General features: G+C 58.1%; 1 protein-coding gene and 2 non-coding genes across 3 annotated transcripts; 1 reads left to right on the plus strand and 2 right to left on the minus strand.

The window, feature by feature from the left end:
* The first annotated feature begins 3,798 nt into the window (after window positions 1-3,798).
* On the plus strand, window positions 3,799-5,271 carry LOC124591159 (serine/arginine repetitive matrix protein 1-like). The gene is made up of 3 exons (XM_047131710.1): window positions 3,799-3,870; window positions 4,073-4,324; window positions 4,699-5,271. Exons 1-3 carry the CDS (start codon window positions 3,799-3,801, stop codon window positions 5,269-5,271), a joined length of 897 nt encoding a protein of 298 aa, XP_046987666.1.
* A 3,983-nt stretch (window positions 5,272-9,254) lies between these two features.
* LOC124591160 lies at window positions 9,255-9,409 on the minus strand. Its single transcript, XR_006976994.1, has one exon. It is a non-coding gene; the product is annotated as a 5.8S ribosomal RNA (ribosomal RNA).
* Window positions 9,410-9,760: 351 nt separating this feature from the next.
* On the minus strand, window positions 9,761-11,670 carry LOC124591161. Its single transcript, XR_006976995.1, has one exon. It is a non-coding gene; the product is annotated as a small subunit ribosomal RNA (ribosomal RNA).
* Window positions 11,671-15,000: the final 3,330 nt, after the last annotated feature.

A 15,000-nucleotide genomic window follows, 5' to 3' on the forward strand; every position in this document is an offset into this window, starting at 1 on the left:
TACGGCGTTCCCCAGGGGTCAGCCGCCAGACTGTCACGAACGAAAGACTGCCAACTCTCAATCCGTACCGTGTGCAGCGTCCGCTTAAACACCGCCTTGGCCCGCCTGTACCGCGCAAGCGTAGCCTCACGCATGTGATCGCCTATGCTGCGCTGGTATTGCCGCCGCGCCCTTCTGCATTCGCGTCGGAGACGTTGCAGCTCAGGGTTCCAAGGCGCTTTAGGCGTTTTCCCTGTATGGGCCAACGGGACTGCGCCCGTTGCTGCTGTCTGTATAGCCCTCGTCAGATCCTCTGCAGCTTTATCCACGTCCACAACGCGATCCATTGGCCAATTCGGTATCACTAGATTTCCTCTTAGTCGATCCCAATCAGCCTTTCGCCAGTTGTACTTGACGATGCCGTTCACCTGGTCTTGTGGAGGAGGCTCCCCATCATAAGCTACAGTGAATGTGATCAGATTATGATCACTTAGTGTCGTTCCCCGCCATACCTTCCAATTCTCCGCGCGGAGATGCACATGTGCACTCTTTAGTGTCACATCAATGTTTGAGGTCGCTCCCCGGCGACCTTCAAAAGTTGGTGGGAAGTTTGGTCGGTTCAACACTTCTAATCCGAGCTCGAGAATTGCTTCAGCGAGTCTCTCACCCCGCCTAGCGGCGCGTCGCGCGCCAAGAGGCGTGATGTCACTGTGCCATAGGGGTGACATGGCGTTTGCGTCCATTGTGCAGATGAGCAAGTCATTGCGATAGAACCCAACCGCCTCTTTTAACTGGTCGATGTACGGCCTCTCTCTGTGCCTGTACTGAAAGTACATGTTCAGCACGAAAAAGGTGAAATCGCCAGTGTTTATTTCGGCTAACACCATGCATCTGTTGCTGAGGTGCGCCACTTTCACTGCTCTCAGAGATCGATTTAGCACAGCGATCGCTGCCATAGGGTGCTCTCCTCCTGCCAAGATCTGAGCTGTAGTCGGCATATACAGGATCTTTCCGTCTTTGGAGTATGGCTCCTGTAGACATAAAATGTCTAAAGACTCCTCCTCCGCTCGGCGTCGCACCTCGCACATCACCGCTTGCGATCGCGCGCAGTTCAGCTGTCCTATTTTAACCGACACGGGCATTGTGATGTTTCACAGTCCGGTCGGCAACAGGTGAGGCGGCAGCCGGTAAGGAGACGGTTGACGAGAGGTCTTGTCTCCCATAGTCTGTCCGCTGGATTTTACGTTGTGTGAGGATTTTATAGAAGTCACACTCTTTTCCTGGCGTCACGCAATTGCGATTTCGCTTTTTGCACGGAATGCAGACCGGTTGGTTCCCCGCTTTTCGACAATCCTTTCTCATGTGGCCGTTTTCGCCACAGTGCCCGCATGTTATTATACTCGGGTCCTGCTTGCAGAACTTTGCCGAGTGGTTTACATCTTGGCACCGCGTGCAGACAGCCAAGTCTAGGTAATCATCGACTGGCATGGACTCGAAGCCCATGTACAGTCTTTTCTGCCTAAGGATGGCGACTCTGAGTCTGGGGCTTACTTCCACCACGAGATGTGATGTTTGTTTGCCCCTTGGTCCAGTCCGGAACTTCGGCTTAAACTCCTGGCGGAATTGTGTTTCCGAAAGTCCTCCAAGGTCATTTTGCTTTCGAGTTAGCTCAACCACAGTTTCATTCTTCATGACGCAGGGTACATGATATATGATTATCTGCGGATTGAGCTTTTTCGGCAGTTCGCATTTCAGAGCTTCTGTCAGTTTGTTATTGGCCAGAAGTTTTTGACGATCAGTTTCAGACGCCACATCAACGATAAGCGTCGGGCCGTTTGTGGTGACCCGTGAGAACTTCACACCATCAACCTCTGGCTTGACCAGGGAGGTGAACTTCTTTCTCACTTCTGCTCCGCTTTCGTTTGCCTTTGACTTGATAAAGAGCGTAGCCTTCTCAGTCTGGGCTCTCGTTATCATTGCCTGCGTTTTCCTTTCTGTCGAGGGTAGAGCGGCGGCAACTTGTGCAAAGGTCTTTGGCGGCGCCAGGGGCGCCGCTTTCGTCCTCGCCAGCTCATCCTCCAAGGCGTCCACCCTTCCTGTGAGGGCCGACTGCGCCATAGCCCAGTCAAACAACTTAGCTCTCAGTTGTCTCTTAAGGTCACTTAGACTTTTCTCCTCCACCAGTTGCCCCGGTTTTAGAGAGTCGTCCACGAGTTCAAGGACGTCCTCGAGCCGCGTCGCGATGAGCTGTATAGTCGCAAGATCGCTGGGGCTTGCCTTGTATGGGGACTTGCCGTCCTCGACTGGGCCGCTGGGCTCTTGCCCGGCTACCTGCGCCGAGTCCGGCTGCTTGTTCTTCTTTCGCCTCTTCCGTCGAGTCCCGGGCTTGCGCCCTTCGGTTCCCGACATTGGCGTAGAGGCGCGGCTACTGCAGGCACTTTCACTGACTGGGCCGCTGGGCTGCTGCCCGGCTACCTGCGCCAGTTTCCGCGCACTTTTCACCGTTTCCGACGGTTGAGATTTCGGCCGTGTGGCCGCCGTCTCTCCCGCCGGGCGAGTCTGGGTGGACGTGCCAACACCGACTGGGCCGCCGGGCTTCTGCCCAGCTTCCTGCGCCAGCTTTGGCCCGCCCGCAGTCTTACCCGCCGGCGGCGTCGTCGGCCGTGTGGCCTTCGTCTTCGCCTTCGGTTCAGACTTCCCCTTGGCGCCTTCCCCGACTGGGCCGCTGGGCTCGCGCCCGGCTACCTGCGCCGGTTCCGGCTTATCTCCCTCCTTGGGCGCCGTTCTTGGCGCCGGCTGGCGGGGTGGCGGCATTAGCTCGGTTGCAGCGTCAGCACTCTGCGATCTCTGCCGAAGCACTTTTCGCAGGCGTCTCCTCTGCTTCCTTAGCTTAGCCTTACGGTCTTTCTCACTGTCACTTTCACTCGTATCAACGAGCGTCCGTGACAGCGTCTCGCTAGCGGCAGTCTTAGCGCTCCGCACACGGGGTGTCCGGAACTCCAATTCTGGCGCACTAAGCGCGGGGTCATGGTCTTGTGGTCTAGGGACCTCCGACTGCCCTTGGTTTGGGAGTCCGTCAGTACACGAGGTGTCCGACTCGCTCCCCGAGAGGTTGGTGTGTTGACTCCGCGACGGCCCACCAGTTCCGTCGGGACAAGGTTGTTTGAAAGAGTCCATGTGGTTCCCACGAACAGCTAGGGATCTATGTTGTCCATCCAGGCGTCGCCCCGCACACCTGGGTAAGCCTTATACAACAGAGGGTCGGCCGGTCCTCTGAGGTGGCTGACTCATGACTGTTCACAACTCAACAGCCTTGCGCCCCATAGCCGCCAGCTAACGCAGAGGGTGAGGGGTGATTATAGAGATTGTCCTTCTCTTGCCCAGGCGGTTAAGCCAAGACTCCGGTCCAAAACACGCACGACGTTCCACTGCGCGCCTCACAGCAGTCGTTGAAGTGCGTATCTCAGTTTACGGCCGTCGCTGGTAGCGCTTGCCAGCTCCGGGCTAGGGCACCCCGGGTTTGCCAAGCCCGTACGGCGACTGCATTAGCCTCCGTCCCTGTGGTCGTGGTCTTAGGCCACTCAGGAGCATCCTCCTGTGGCAGCTCCTGGTGACTTCCGCGTTGTGGTGACCGTTGCCGGTCTCCCCTTCGCAGTTGTCCACCAAGGAATCCTCCGATCGAGGCCGAGACGTCGTCCGCGTTGCATTCTCTGAAGGCCAGAGAGCGCTTCGCAGTCAGGCGCCCTTCCCCGCGCGTGGACATCGGCCTGCTTCCACATTAAGTTCTCTACAGTGAGAGACTTAGTTTCGGCAGGAACGATGACCGCCAGAACTCCCCACTGTGCTTATTGCGCCAACCGCCTGCACCAACCACAGCCAACATTGCGTATGGCCGGCCGGCGCCGCTAAGTTGTCCGGACGTGGCCTGCCGAGCCGGGCACGGCAGGGCCGGCGCCCGCCGCCGGCGTGGCCGCGAGAGCGAACCGCCAGTCAGAGACCGACCGCCCGTCCCGCGCCAGCCAGCAGCGCGCGCACCGCCCAGCCGACCCGGCCCAGCGCAGCGCGCCCGACACAGCAGCGCACCCGTGCGCAGCCCAGCCGGCGGACGAGCCCCGCCGCTACCCCGGCCGACCGCACCGCCGTCCGACATTTGCCGGGCGGAGCATGTGCGAGGCCGGCGCCGCAGCGGGAGCCCGCCACCAGCGAGCCGCGCAGGACGCACCACCATGCGCATAAGGCAACTGCCGCGTGCCAACAGCTGTCGACACGCGTCGTTGCCACGCGCACATCCTACGTACGAGCTTGGATACTAGACTCACGAGTCCGACACCTACAAGCGCTCGCAGTAGGTGGAGGCGCACGAAAGGCGTGACATACCTCCATGTCGGGAGTTAACTCCCGTGGCACTTGTCTTGGAGTGATGCATCCCACGTCCGATAAATCGAGCGCGGTAATACTTCGTTCCTAACGGTGAGGCGTGAATCTCCGTAGCGCACACAGGCAGAGACGGAGGCACGTCCTCGCAGAGAGACACTATACCAGTCAGACTTGCGCCCGACAGGTTTGCAACCTCTGCAGCAGACATACGCAGCATGGCTGATGCATCGCGAAATGTCCTAACGTGAAAGCGGCGCCCGCCACACCCCGGCCGGAGCCGGGGCGCAGCAAGCGCCGCCAACGCAAAAGCGGCGCCCGCCGCACCCCGGCTAAGGCCAAGAGCACGGCAAGCGCCGCCAAAGTGAAAGCGGCGCCCACCGCACCCCGGCCGGAGCCAAGAGCGCAGCAAGCGCCGCCAACGCAAAAGCGGCGCCCGCCGCACCCCGGCCGGAGCCAAGAGCACAGCAAGCGCCGCCACAGCCAAAGCGGCGCCCGCCGCACCCCGGCCGGAGCCAGAGCACAGCAAACGCCGCCAACGCAAAAGCGGCACCCGCCACACCCCGGCCAAGGCCAAGAGCACAGCAGGCGCCGCCAAAGCAAAAGCGGCGCCCGCCGCACCCCGGCCGGAGCCAAGAGCACAGCAAGCGCCGCCAAAGCAAAAGCGGCGCCCGCCGCACCCCGGCCGGAGCCAAGAGCACAGCAAGCGCCGCCAAAGCAAAAGCGGCGCCCGCCGCACCCCGGCCGGAGCCAAGAGCACAGCAAGCGCCGCCAACGCAAAAGCGGCGCCCGCCGCACCCCGGCCGGAGCCAAGAGCACAGCAAGCGCCGCCAACGCAAAAGCGGCGCCCGCCGCACCCCGGCCGGAGCCAGAGCACAGCAAGCGCCGCAGAAGCGAGCAAGTGCCATTCGCCAGTGAGCAAGGATACTAGACACAAGTGTCCGACACCTTAGCGCCCACGGCGAGCGGAGTGCGAGACTCGGCTTGGAGAGGCCGGTTGCCCAGTCCCTCTGCGTCTACGCCTGCACCCCGCACGGGAGTCGCCCTTCTCTCATTGGTTTCACCGGTTGCCCGGCTACTCACATCTTACACCACGGGAAGGTTGAGAGATCGGACATTTAGCCGCCCGTCTTCTACCAGTATAGGTGGACTCCACCACTGGTTAGACAGCATAACGGCCTTCGTAAGATAGTAGATAGGGACAGCGGGAATCTCGTTAATCCATTCATGCGCGTCACTAATTAGATGACGAGGCATTTGGCTAGATTAAGAGAAGTCATAGTTAACTCACGCCGTTTACCCGCGCCTTGCTTGAATTTCTTCAACGTTGACATTCAAAGAGCACTGGGCAGGAATCGCTTTTGGACGGAGGTTGGATACTAAACGGGGTACCCCCCACAAGCACCAACCACGCGACCCGACCCCTGGGAACCCCAGTTAACGAGTAGACGTGAGTGTCACCGTACCACAGCAGGGTGGTCACCGACGAGAACCGCCAGATCGCTTACCCAGCCGGACCTGTGGGATGACTTTCGTGTTACGCCCGAACCCCAGGCGGCAGGGACACTAGGGACGCGGCGGAAAGAACAACGCCGCCACCTAGTGTGGGACTAGTCACCGGAGACGACACCCGGCGGCCGCCAGAAATGAGGGCGCAGGCGATCGGCACTGATATATAAAAATGGGCCGTTCGCCAAACGCACAACAAAAACCTACCAGGCGGCCGCCACGGAAACAATAGCCACAGGACCTGCGTCCCAGGTGCAGTGAGAAAGGTTAGAACCACCAGTCTCGGTCGCACCTATGCCCCTCCGTGAAGCGGTTACTGTGCGGGTGTACCCGATGGGTTAATGTCCAGTCACCCTGAAGGGGATACCGGGACGGCGCCCGAATGAAGTCCAATGTAGTGGAAATCACAGGGCGTCAACACCCGCTAGGGCCATCGCAATGCTTTGTTTTAATTAGACAGTCGGATTCCCCCAGTCCGTGCCAGTTCTGAGTTGATCGTTGAATGGCGGCCGAAGAGAATCCGCGCACCCGCGCGCCCCCGGAGGAGCACGCTAAGGCGGACGCGGCCTCGCAGCAAGGAAGATCCGTGGGAGGCCAAGGCACGTGACCGAGCTCGGATCCTGCACGCAGGTTGAAGCACCGGGGCGCGAACGCCGCGCAGGCGCGCGCATCCTGCACCGCCGGCCAGCACGAGGCCAACCAACGGCGAGAGCAGACCACGCCCGCGCTAAACGCCCGCACTTACCGGCACCCCTACGGCACTCACCTCGCCCAGGCCCGGCACGTTAGCGCTGACCCACTTCCCGACCAAGCCCGACACGCCCCGATCCTCAGAGCCAATCCTTATCCCGAAGTTACGGATCCAATTTGCCGACTTCCCTTACCTACATTATTCTATCGACTAGAGGCTCTTCACCTTGGAGACCTGCTGCGGATATGGGTACGAACCGGCGCGACACCTCCACGTGGCCCTCTCCCGGATTTTCAAGGTCCGAGGGGAAGATCGGGACACCGCCGCAACTGCGGTGCTCTTCGCGTTCCAAACCCTATCTCCCTGCTAGAGGATTCCAGGGAACTCGAACGCTCATGCAGAAAAGAAAACTCTTCCCCGATCTCCCGACGGCGTCTCCGGGTCCTTTTGGGTTACCCCGACGAGCATCTCTAAAAGAGGGGCCCGACTTGTATCGGTTCCGCTGCCGGGTTCCGGAATAGGAACCGGATTCCCTTTCGCCCAACGGGGGCCAGCACAAAGTGCATCATGCTATGACGGCCCCCATCAACATCGGATTTCTCCTAGGGCTTAGGATCGACTGACTCGTGTGCAACGGCTGTTCACACGAAACCCTTCTCCGCGTCAGCCCTCCAGGGCCTCGCTGGAGTATTTGCTACTACCACCAAGATCTGCACCGACGGCGGCTCCAGGCAGGCTCACGCCCAGACCCTTCTGCGCCCACCGCCGCGACCCTCCTACTCGTCAGGGCTTCGCGGCCGGCCGCAAGGACCGGCCATGACTGCCAGACTGACGGCCGAGTATAGGCACGACGCTTCAGCGCCATCCATTTTCAGGGCTAGTTGCTTCGGCAGGTGAGTTGTTACACACTCCTTAGCGGATTCCGACTTCCATGGCCACCGTCCTGCTGTCTTAAGCAACCAACGCCTTTCATGGTTTCCCATGAGCGTCGATTCGGGCGCCTTAACTCGGCGTTTGGTTCATCCCACAGCGCCAGTTCTGCTTACCAAAAGTGGCCCACTTGGCACTCCGATCCGAGTCGTTTGCTCGCGGCTTCAGCATATCAAGCAAGCCGGAGATCTCACCCATTTAAAGTTTGAGAATAGGTTGAGGTCGTTTCGGCCCCAAGGCCTCTAATCATTCGCTTTACCGGATGAGACTCGTACGAGCACCAGCTATCCTGAGGGAAACTTCGGAGGGAACCAGCTACTAGATGGTTCGATTAGTCTTTCGCCCCTATACCCAGCTCCGACGATCGATTTGCACGTCAGAATCGCTACGGACCTCCATCAGGGTTTCCCCTGACTTCGTCCTGGCCAGGCATAGTTCACCATCTTTCGGGTCCCAACGTGTACGCTCTAGGTGCGCCTCACCTCGCAATGAGGACGAGACGCCCCGGGAGTGCGGAGGCCGCCGCCCCGTGAAGGGCGGGGAAGCCCCATCCTCCCTCGGCCCGCGCAAGGCGAGACCTTCACTTTCATTACGCCTTTAGGTTTCGTACAGCCCAATGACTCGCGCACATGTTAGACTCCTTGGTCCGTGTTTCAAGACGGGTCGTGAAATTGTCCAAAGCTGAAGCGCCGCTGACGGGAGCGATTATTCCGCCCGAGAGCATCCCGAGCCAACAGCGGCGCGGGTCCGGGGCCGGGCCAGGTAGGTCCGTCATCCGGGAAGAACCGCGCGCGCTTGCCGGGAGCCCGAGCGCCCAAAGGGGCGAATCGACTCCTCCAGATATACCGCCGGGCAGCCAGCCAGGACACCGGGGCTCTGCCCAACAGACGCGAACCGAGGCCCGCGGAAGGACAGGCTGCGCACCCGGGCCGTAGGCCGGCACCCAGCGGGTCGCGACGTCCTACTAGGGGAGAAGTGCGGCCCACCGCACACCGGAACGGCCCCACCCCGCGGCGAGTGGAAAGGCAACCGGACACGACCCCGCCGCGGATTGCTCCGCGCGGGCGGCCGGCCCCATCTGCCGAGGGCGGAGGCCAGTGGCCGGATGGGCGTGAATCTCACCCGTTCGACCTTTCGGACTTCTCACGTTTACCCCAGAACGGTTTCACGTACTTTTGAACTCTCTCTTCAAAGTTCTTTTCAACTTTCCCTCACGGTACTTGTTCGCTATCGGTCTCGTGGTCATATTTAGTCTCAGATGGAGTTTACCACCCACTTGGAGCTGCACTCTCAAGCAACCCGACTCGAAGGAGAGGTCCCGCCGACGCTCGCACCGGCCGCTACGGGCCTGGCACCCTCTACGGGCCGTGGCCTCATTCAAGTTGGACTTGGGCTCGGCGCGAGGCGTCGGGGTAGTGGACCCTCCCAAACACCACATGCCACGACAGGCGGCAGCCTGCGGGGTTCGGTGCTGGACTCTTCCCTGTTCGCTCGCCGCTACTGGGGGAATCCTTGTTAGTTTCTTTTCCTCCGCTTAGTAATATGCTTAAATTCAGCGGGTAGTCTCGCCTGCTCTGAGGTCGTTGTACGAGGTGTCGCACGCCACACCGCCAGCCGGCTGTGCACGCTACCGAGTAAGTACCGGTATGCGAACCGCCAGGCGACGGGCGCGCATCGCACGTTTAAGGAGGCGCGGCCGGCCCCACAGGCGGCCGCGACGCTCCCAGGTCTGCGAAGCGGGGCAAACGCCGCGCGCTTCAGTATACGTAGCCGACCCTCAGCCAGACGTGGCCCGGGAACGGAATCCATGGACCGCAATGTGCGTTCGAAACGTCGATGTTCATGGGTCCTGCAGTTCACATGTCGACGCGCAATTTGCTGCGTTCTTCATCGACCCACGAGCCGAGTGATCCACCGTCCTGGGTGATCTTTTCTTAGTTTACACTGTCTCTTTCAAGACAGTTGCATAGGCGGGACGTAGGCGTGTGGCGGCCCCTGTTCAAGCGTTCTGTGTCCAACGGCCTCACGGCCGATGGGCGTCGTACGGCTCCACACCGGAGCGGACAGGCAGTCGGGCGAAAGTCATTCAAAACCGGCGCCAGGCGCCAGGTGCCGCAGGCCAGCCGCTCCAGCGCTTCAGCGCTCGTACCACACAACATTGGCGTTAGTTTTGAGAAGCACGCGTGGTTCCGCACGCGGCGCACGGCTACTGCGAGCCGTACAGGTAGCGTGTTGCGCGACACGACACGCACATCGAAAGACATGCAGTCTAGTCGGTAATGATCCTTCCGCAGGTTCACCTACGGAAACCTTGTTACGACTTTTACTTCCTCTAAATGATCAAGTTTGGTCATCTTTCCGGTAGCATCGGCAACGACAGAGTCAATGCCGCGTACCAGTCCGAAGACCTCACTAAATCATTCAATCGGTAGTAGCGACGGGCGGTGTGTACAAAGGGCAGGGACGTAATCAACGCGAGCTTATGACTCGCGCTTACTGGGAATTCCTCGTTCATGGGGAACAATTGCAAGCCCCAATCCCTAGCACGAAGGAGGTTCAGCGGGTTACCCCGACCTTTCGGCCTAGGAAGACACGCTGATTCCTTCAGTGTAGCGCGCGTGCGGCCCAGAACATCTAAGGGCATCACAGACCTGTTATTGCTCAATCTCGTGCGGCTAGAAGCCGCCTGTCCCTCTAAGAAGAAAAGTAATCGCTGACAGCACGAAGGATGTCACGCGACTAGTTAGCAGGCTAGAGTCTCGTTCGTTATCGGAATTAACCAGACAAATCGCTCCACCAACTAAGAACGGCCATGCACCACCACCCACCGAATCAAGAAAGAGCTATCAATCTGTCAATCCTTCCGGTGTCCGGGCCTGGTGAGGTTTCCCGTGTTGAGTCAAATTAAGCCGCAGGCTCCACTCCTGGTGGTGCCCTTCCGTCAATTCCTTTAAGTTTCAGCTTTGCAACCATACTTCCCCCGGAACCCAAAAGCTTTGGTTTCCCGGAGGCTGCCCGCCGAGTCATCGGAGGAACTGCGGCGGATCGCTGGCTGGCATCGTTTATGGTTAGAACTAGGGCGGTATCTGATCGCCTTCGAACCTCTAACTTTCGTTCTTGATTAATGAAAACATACTTGGCAAATGCTTTCGCTTCTGTTCGTCTTGCGACGATCCAAGAATTTCACCTCTAACGTCGCAATACGAATGCCCCCGCCTGTCCCTATTAATCATTACCTCGGGTTCCGAAAACCAACAAAATAGAACCGAGGTCCTATTCCATTATTCCATGCACACAGTATTCAGGCGGGCTTGCCTGCTTTAAGCACTCTAATTTGTTCAAAGTAAACGTGCCGGCCCACCGAGACACTCACTCAAGAGCACCCTGGTAGGATTGCAACGGGGTCCGCCTCGGGACGCACGAGCACGCACGAGGCGCGTCGCACGCCTTCAGCTCGCCCCACCGGCAGGACGTCCCACGATACATGCCAGTTAAACACCGACGGGCGGTGAACCAACAGCGTGGGACACAAATCCAACTACGAGCTTTTTAACCGCAACAACTTTAATATACGCTATTGGAGCTGGAATTACCGCGGCTGCTGGCACCAGACTTGCCCTCCAATAGATACTCGTTAAAGGATTTAAAGTGTACTCATTCCGATTACGGGGCCTCGGATGAGTCCCGTATCGTTATTTTTCGTCACTACCTCCCCGTGCCGGGAGTGGGTAATTTGCGCGCCTGCTGCCTTCCTTGGATGTGGTAGCCGTTTCTCAGGCTCCCTCTCCGGAATCGAACCCTGATTCCCCGTTACCCGTTACAACCATGGTAGGCGCAGAACCTACCATCGACAGTTGATAAGGCAGACATTTGAAAGATGCGTCGCCGGTACGAGGACCGTGCGATCAGCCCAAAGTTATTCAGAGTCACCAAGGCAAACGGACCGGACGAGCCGACCGATTGGTTTTGATCTAATAAAAGCGTCCCTTCCATCTCTGGTCGGGACTCTGTTTGCATGTATTAGCTCTAGAATTACCACAGTTATCCAAGTAACGTGGGTACGATCTAAGGAACCATAACTGATTTAATGAGCCATTCGCGGTTTCACCTTAATGCGGCTTGTACTGAGACATGCATGGCTTAATCTTTGAGACAAGCATATGACTACTGGCAGGATCAACCAGGGAGCTGCGTCAACTAGAGCTGAGCAGCCGGCCGCCCGGGAGTGTGTCCCGGGGGCCCGCGCGAACACGCAAGCGTCCGCTCAATTATTCTGCAAACAGGAGGAGGCTGAGCTCCCCTGCACAATACACCTCGAAACCCTCTCAGGTCCCGGCGGCGCGCAGCGCCGTCCTAAGTACTTGGTCGGGTTCGAGAGAGGCGCAATCGCCCGGAGTTTGGCGAGTAGACGCTTTAGGTGCGACCACCCGTGCTCCCAACTGAGCTTGCCGCTGCTGACAGAGGCCCGGGAGCGTGCTGTCGTGGCATTGCCGGCGGGAGACAACACGCGCCACCTACGGTGGCCGGCAGCTCCAACGCCAGCGCCACAGAAGGACAAAAGCCCCACTTGGGTGCCGAAGCGAACTCTCCCAGCACAGCGCACGCGCCAACACGTCCGCACAGCTGCGATACAATCCACCTGCGAGAACCGCAGAGGCGACCGAGCAGCAGACGGCGTCGCGGCGCCGAGCGCCGGGCGGCGGCGCATCCTCAGCGCACACAGTCCTCAATCGGACCAGCACACTGCAGATGTCCACCGCGCTTCGCACCGGGCCCGCGAGGACCTACTTTGGCCGCACGGCGCCGCGTGCAGGGTGCGCCGGCGCGCAGCTGCGCCGCCTGCCGCCTCCGTCGGCCGGCGCGCCTGCCACTGGCCGCCCCCACCAGCCGGCTGTAGCGCGTGCGCCCACGCACCGCGCGGCCAGCACGCCGGAAGGCCCCCCCTCACCGGCCGGGGACGGTCCCACCCAGCCACCGCCGCGTATCGCTTCACACCCACATGCCATTCACGTTCGTGGGCATGGTGGGTATCGCTGAAACAACCGGTTGGTAGCTCAACCGATCGTCGCCATCACTGATTCACCTCTAGCGAGAACAACCGCACCACAACGGTTTACCAGTTCTTCATTTGCGTAACGTCACCAGCAAACGTAGACGTCCATCGCCATTTGCAAATTCAACGATTGTTGCATGCCTGTGTCAGGTGTCACGACACACTATGTCTGCCCACATACACGCAACAACATGTGCACGCTTCGCGAACACGTGGAAGGTGGCCCCCGTACGTATGCGATGTCCATTGCGCGAACGACTGTCAACCGGCCTCTGTCGCATGTCGCAGATGTGGAACGCAGTGCACCATGCTATCACGGTGTGTGAGAAGAGACGACTACGTCTGACAACACGCGCCACTACATCAACAGACGGCTCATGCTGATCGCCATCCACGGCATACCATACTGCAATCCAGCTCTTATAGGGAGACGACACGTAGCTGAGTGCACAATATTTGGACCGTATGGTTCGCCGTTGTTGGCGCAGTCGTGGTACGGTCACACATGTACCACGATGTATCATTCAGTACATGAGGACCAATGTGCGGTACAGTGTGTGATTTGGACGTACAACATCAGCGGACAGTTGCCACAAGCCGTACCACAACGTAGGCTGTGCTTCGCCATGCGAATGCCAATGAACAACTGCGAAGGGCATTGAGCATGTACGTCCTGCCGCCATCCGCATTACAGTGTATAGCTGCAAGGTGTTTAACATGAAGCGATACTCTGGGGACCGGGCAGTGCGAGTAGCAAACTATATTGCGGGGGTTGCAGTTAGGCAACACTACACTAATTTAACGCGTCGTATGACAATTACAGAGCAGGTTAAGGCCCAACGTGTGTTGGGTTAAGGCCCAACGTGTGTTGGGTTAAGGCCCAACGTGTGTTGGGTTAAGGCCCAACGTGTGTTGGGTTAAGGCCCAACGTGTGTTGGGTTAAGGCCCAACGTGTGTTGGGTTAAGGCCCAACGTGTGTTGGGTTAAGGCCCAACGTGTGTTGGGTTAAGGCCCAACGTGTGTTGGGTTAAGGCCCAACGTGTGTTGGGTTAAGGCCCAACGTGTGTTGGGTTAAGGCCCAACGTGTGTTGGGTTAAGGCCCAACGTGTGTTGGGTTAAGGCCCAACGTGTGTTGGGTTAAGGCCCAACGTGTGTTGGGTTAAGGCCCAACGTGTGTTGGGTTAAGGCCCAACGTGTGTTGGGTTAAGGCCCAACGTGTGTTGGGTTAAGGCCCAACGTGTGTTGGGTTAAGGCCCAACGTGTGTTGGGTTAAGGCCCAACGTGTGTTGGGTTAAGGCCCAACGTGTGTTGGGTTAAGGCCCAACGTGTGTTGGGTTAAGGCCCAACGTGTGTTGGGTTAAGGCGCAACATAGGTTAGGTTAAGGCGCAACATAGGTTAGGTTAAGGCGCAACATAGGTTAGGTTAAGGCGCAACATAGGTTAGGTTAAGGCGCAACATAGGTTAGGTTAAGGCGCAACATAGGTTAGGTTAAGGCGCAACATAGGTTAGGTTACGGCGCAACATAGGTTAGGTTAAGGCGCAACATAGGTTAGGTTAAGGCGCAACATAGGTTAGGTTACGGCGCAACATAGGTTAGGTTAAGGCGCAACATAGGTTAGGTTAAGGCGCAACATAGGTTAGGTTAAGGCGCAACATAGGTTAGGTTAAGGCGCAACATAGGTTAGGTTAAGGCGCAACATAGGTTAGGTTAAGGCGCAACATAGGTTAGGTTAAGGCGCAACATAGGTTAGGTTAAGGCGCAACATAGGTTAGGTTACGGCGCAACATAGGTTAGGTTAAGGCGCAACATAGGTTAGGTTAAGGCGCAACATAGGTTAGGTTAAGGCGCAACATAGGTTAGGTTATGGCGCAACATAGGTTAGGTTACGGCGCAACATAGGTTAGGTTACGGCGCAACATAGGTTAGGTTAAGGCGCAACATAGGTTAGGTTAAGGCGCAACATAGGTTAGGTTAAGGCGCAACATAGGTTAGGTTAAGGCGCAACATAGGTTAGGTTAAGGCGCAACATAGGTTAGGTTAAGGCGCAACATAGGTTAGGTTAAGGCGCAACATGGGTTAGGTTAAGGCGCAACATGGGTTAGGTTAAGGCGCAACATGGGTTAGGTTAAGGCGCAACATGGGTTAGGTTAAGGCGCAACATGGGTTAGGTTAAGGCGCAACATGGGTTAGGTTAAGGCGCAACATGGGTTAGGTTAAGGCGCAACATGGGTTAGGTTAAGGCGCAACATGGGTTAGGTTAAGGCGCAACATGGGTTAGGTTAAGGCGCAACATGGGTTAGGTTAAGGCGCAACATGGGTTAGGTTAAGGCGCAACATGGGTTAGGTTAAGGTACAATATGGGTTAGGTTAAGGTACAATATGGGTTAGGTTAAGGTACAATATGGGTTAGGTTAAGGTACAATATGGGTTAGGTTAAGGTACAATATGGGTTAGGTTAAGGT

Source organism: Schistocerca americana, unplaced genomic scaffold (assembly GCF_021461395.2).
Source record: "Schistocerca americana isolate TAMUIC-IGC-003095 unplaced genomic scaffold, iqSchAmer2.1 HiC_scaffold_811, whole genome shotgun sequence".
Classification (NCBI taxonomy): domain Eukaryota; kingdom Metazoa; phylum Arthropoda; class Insecta; order Orthoptera; family Acrididae; genus Schistocerca; species Schistocerca americana.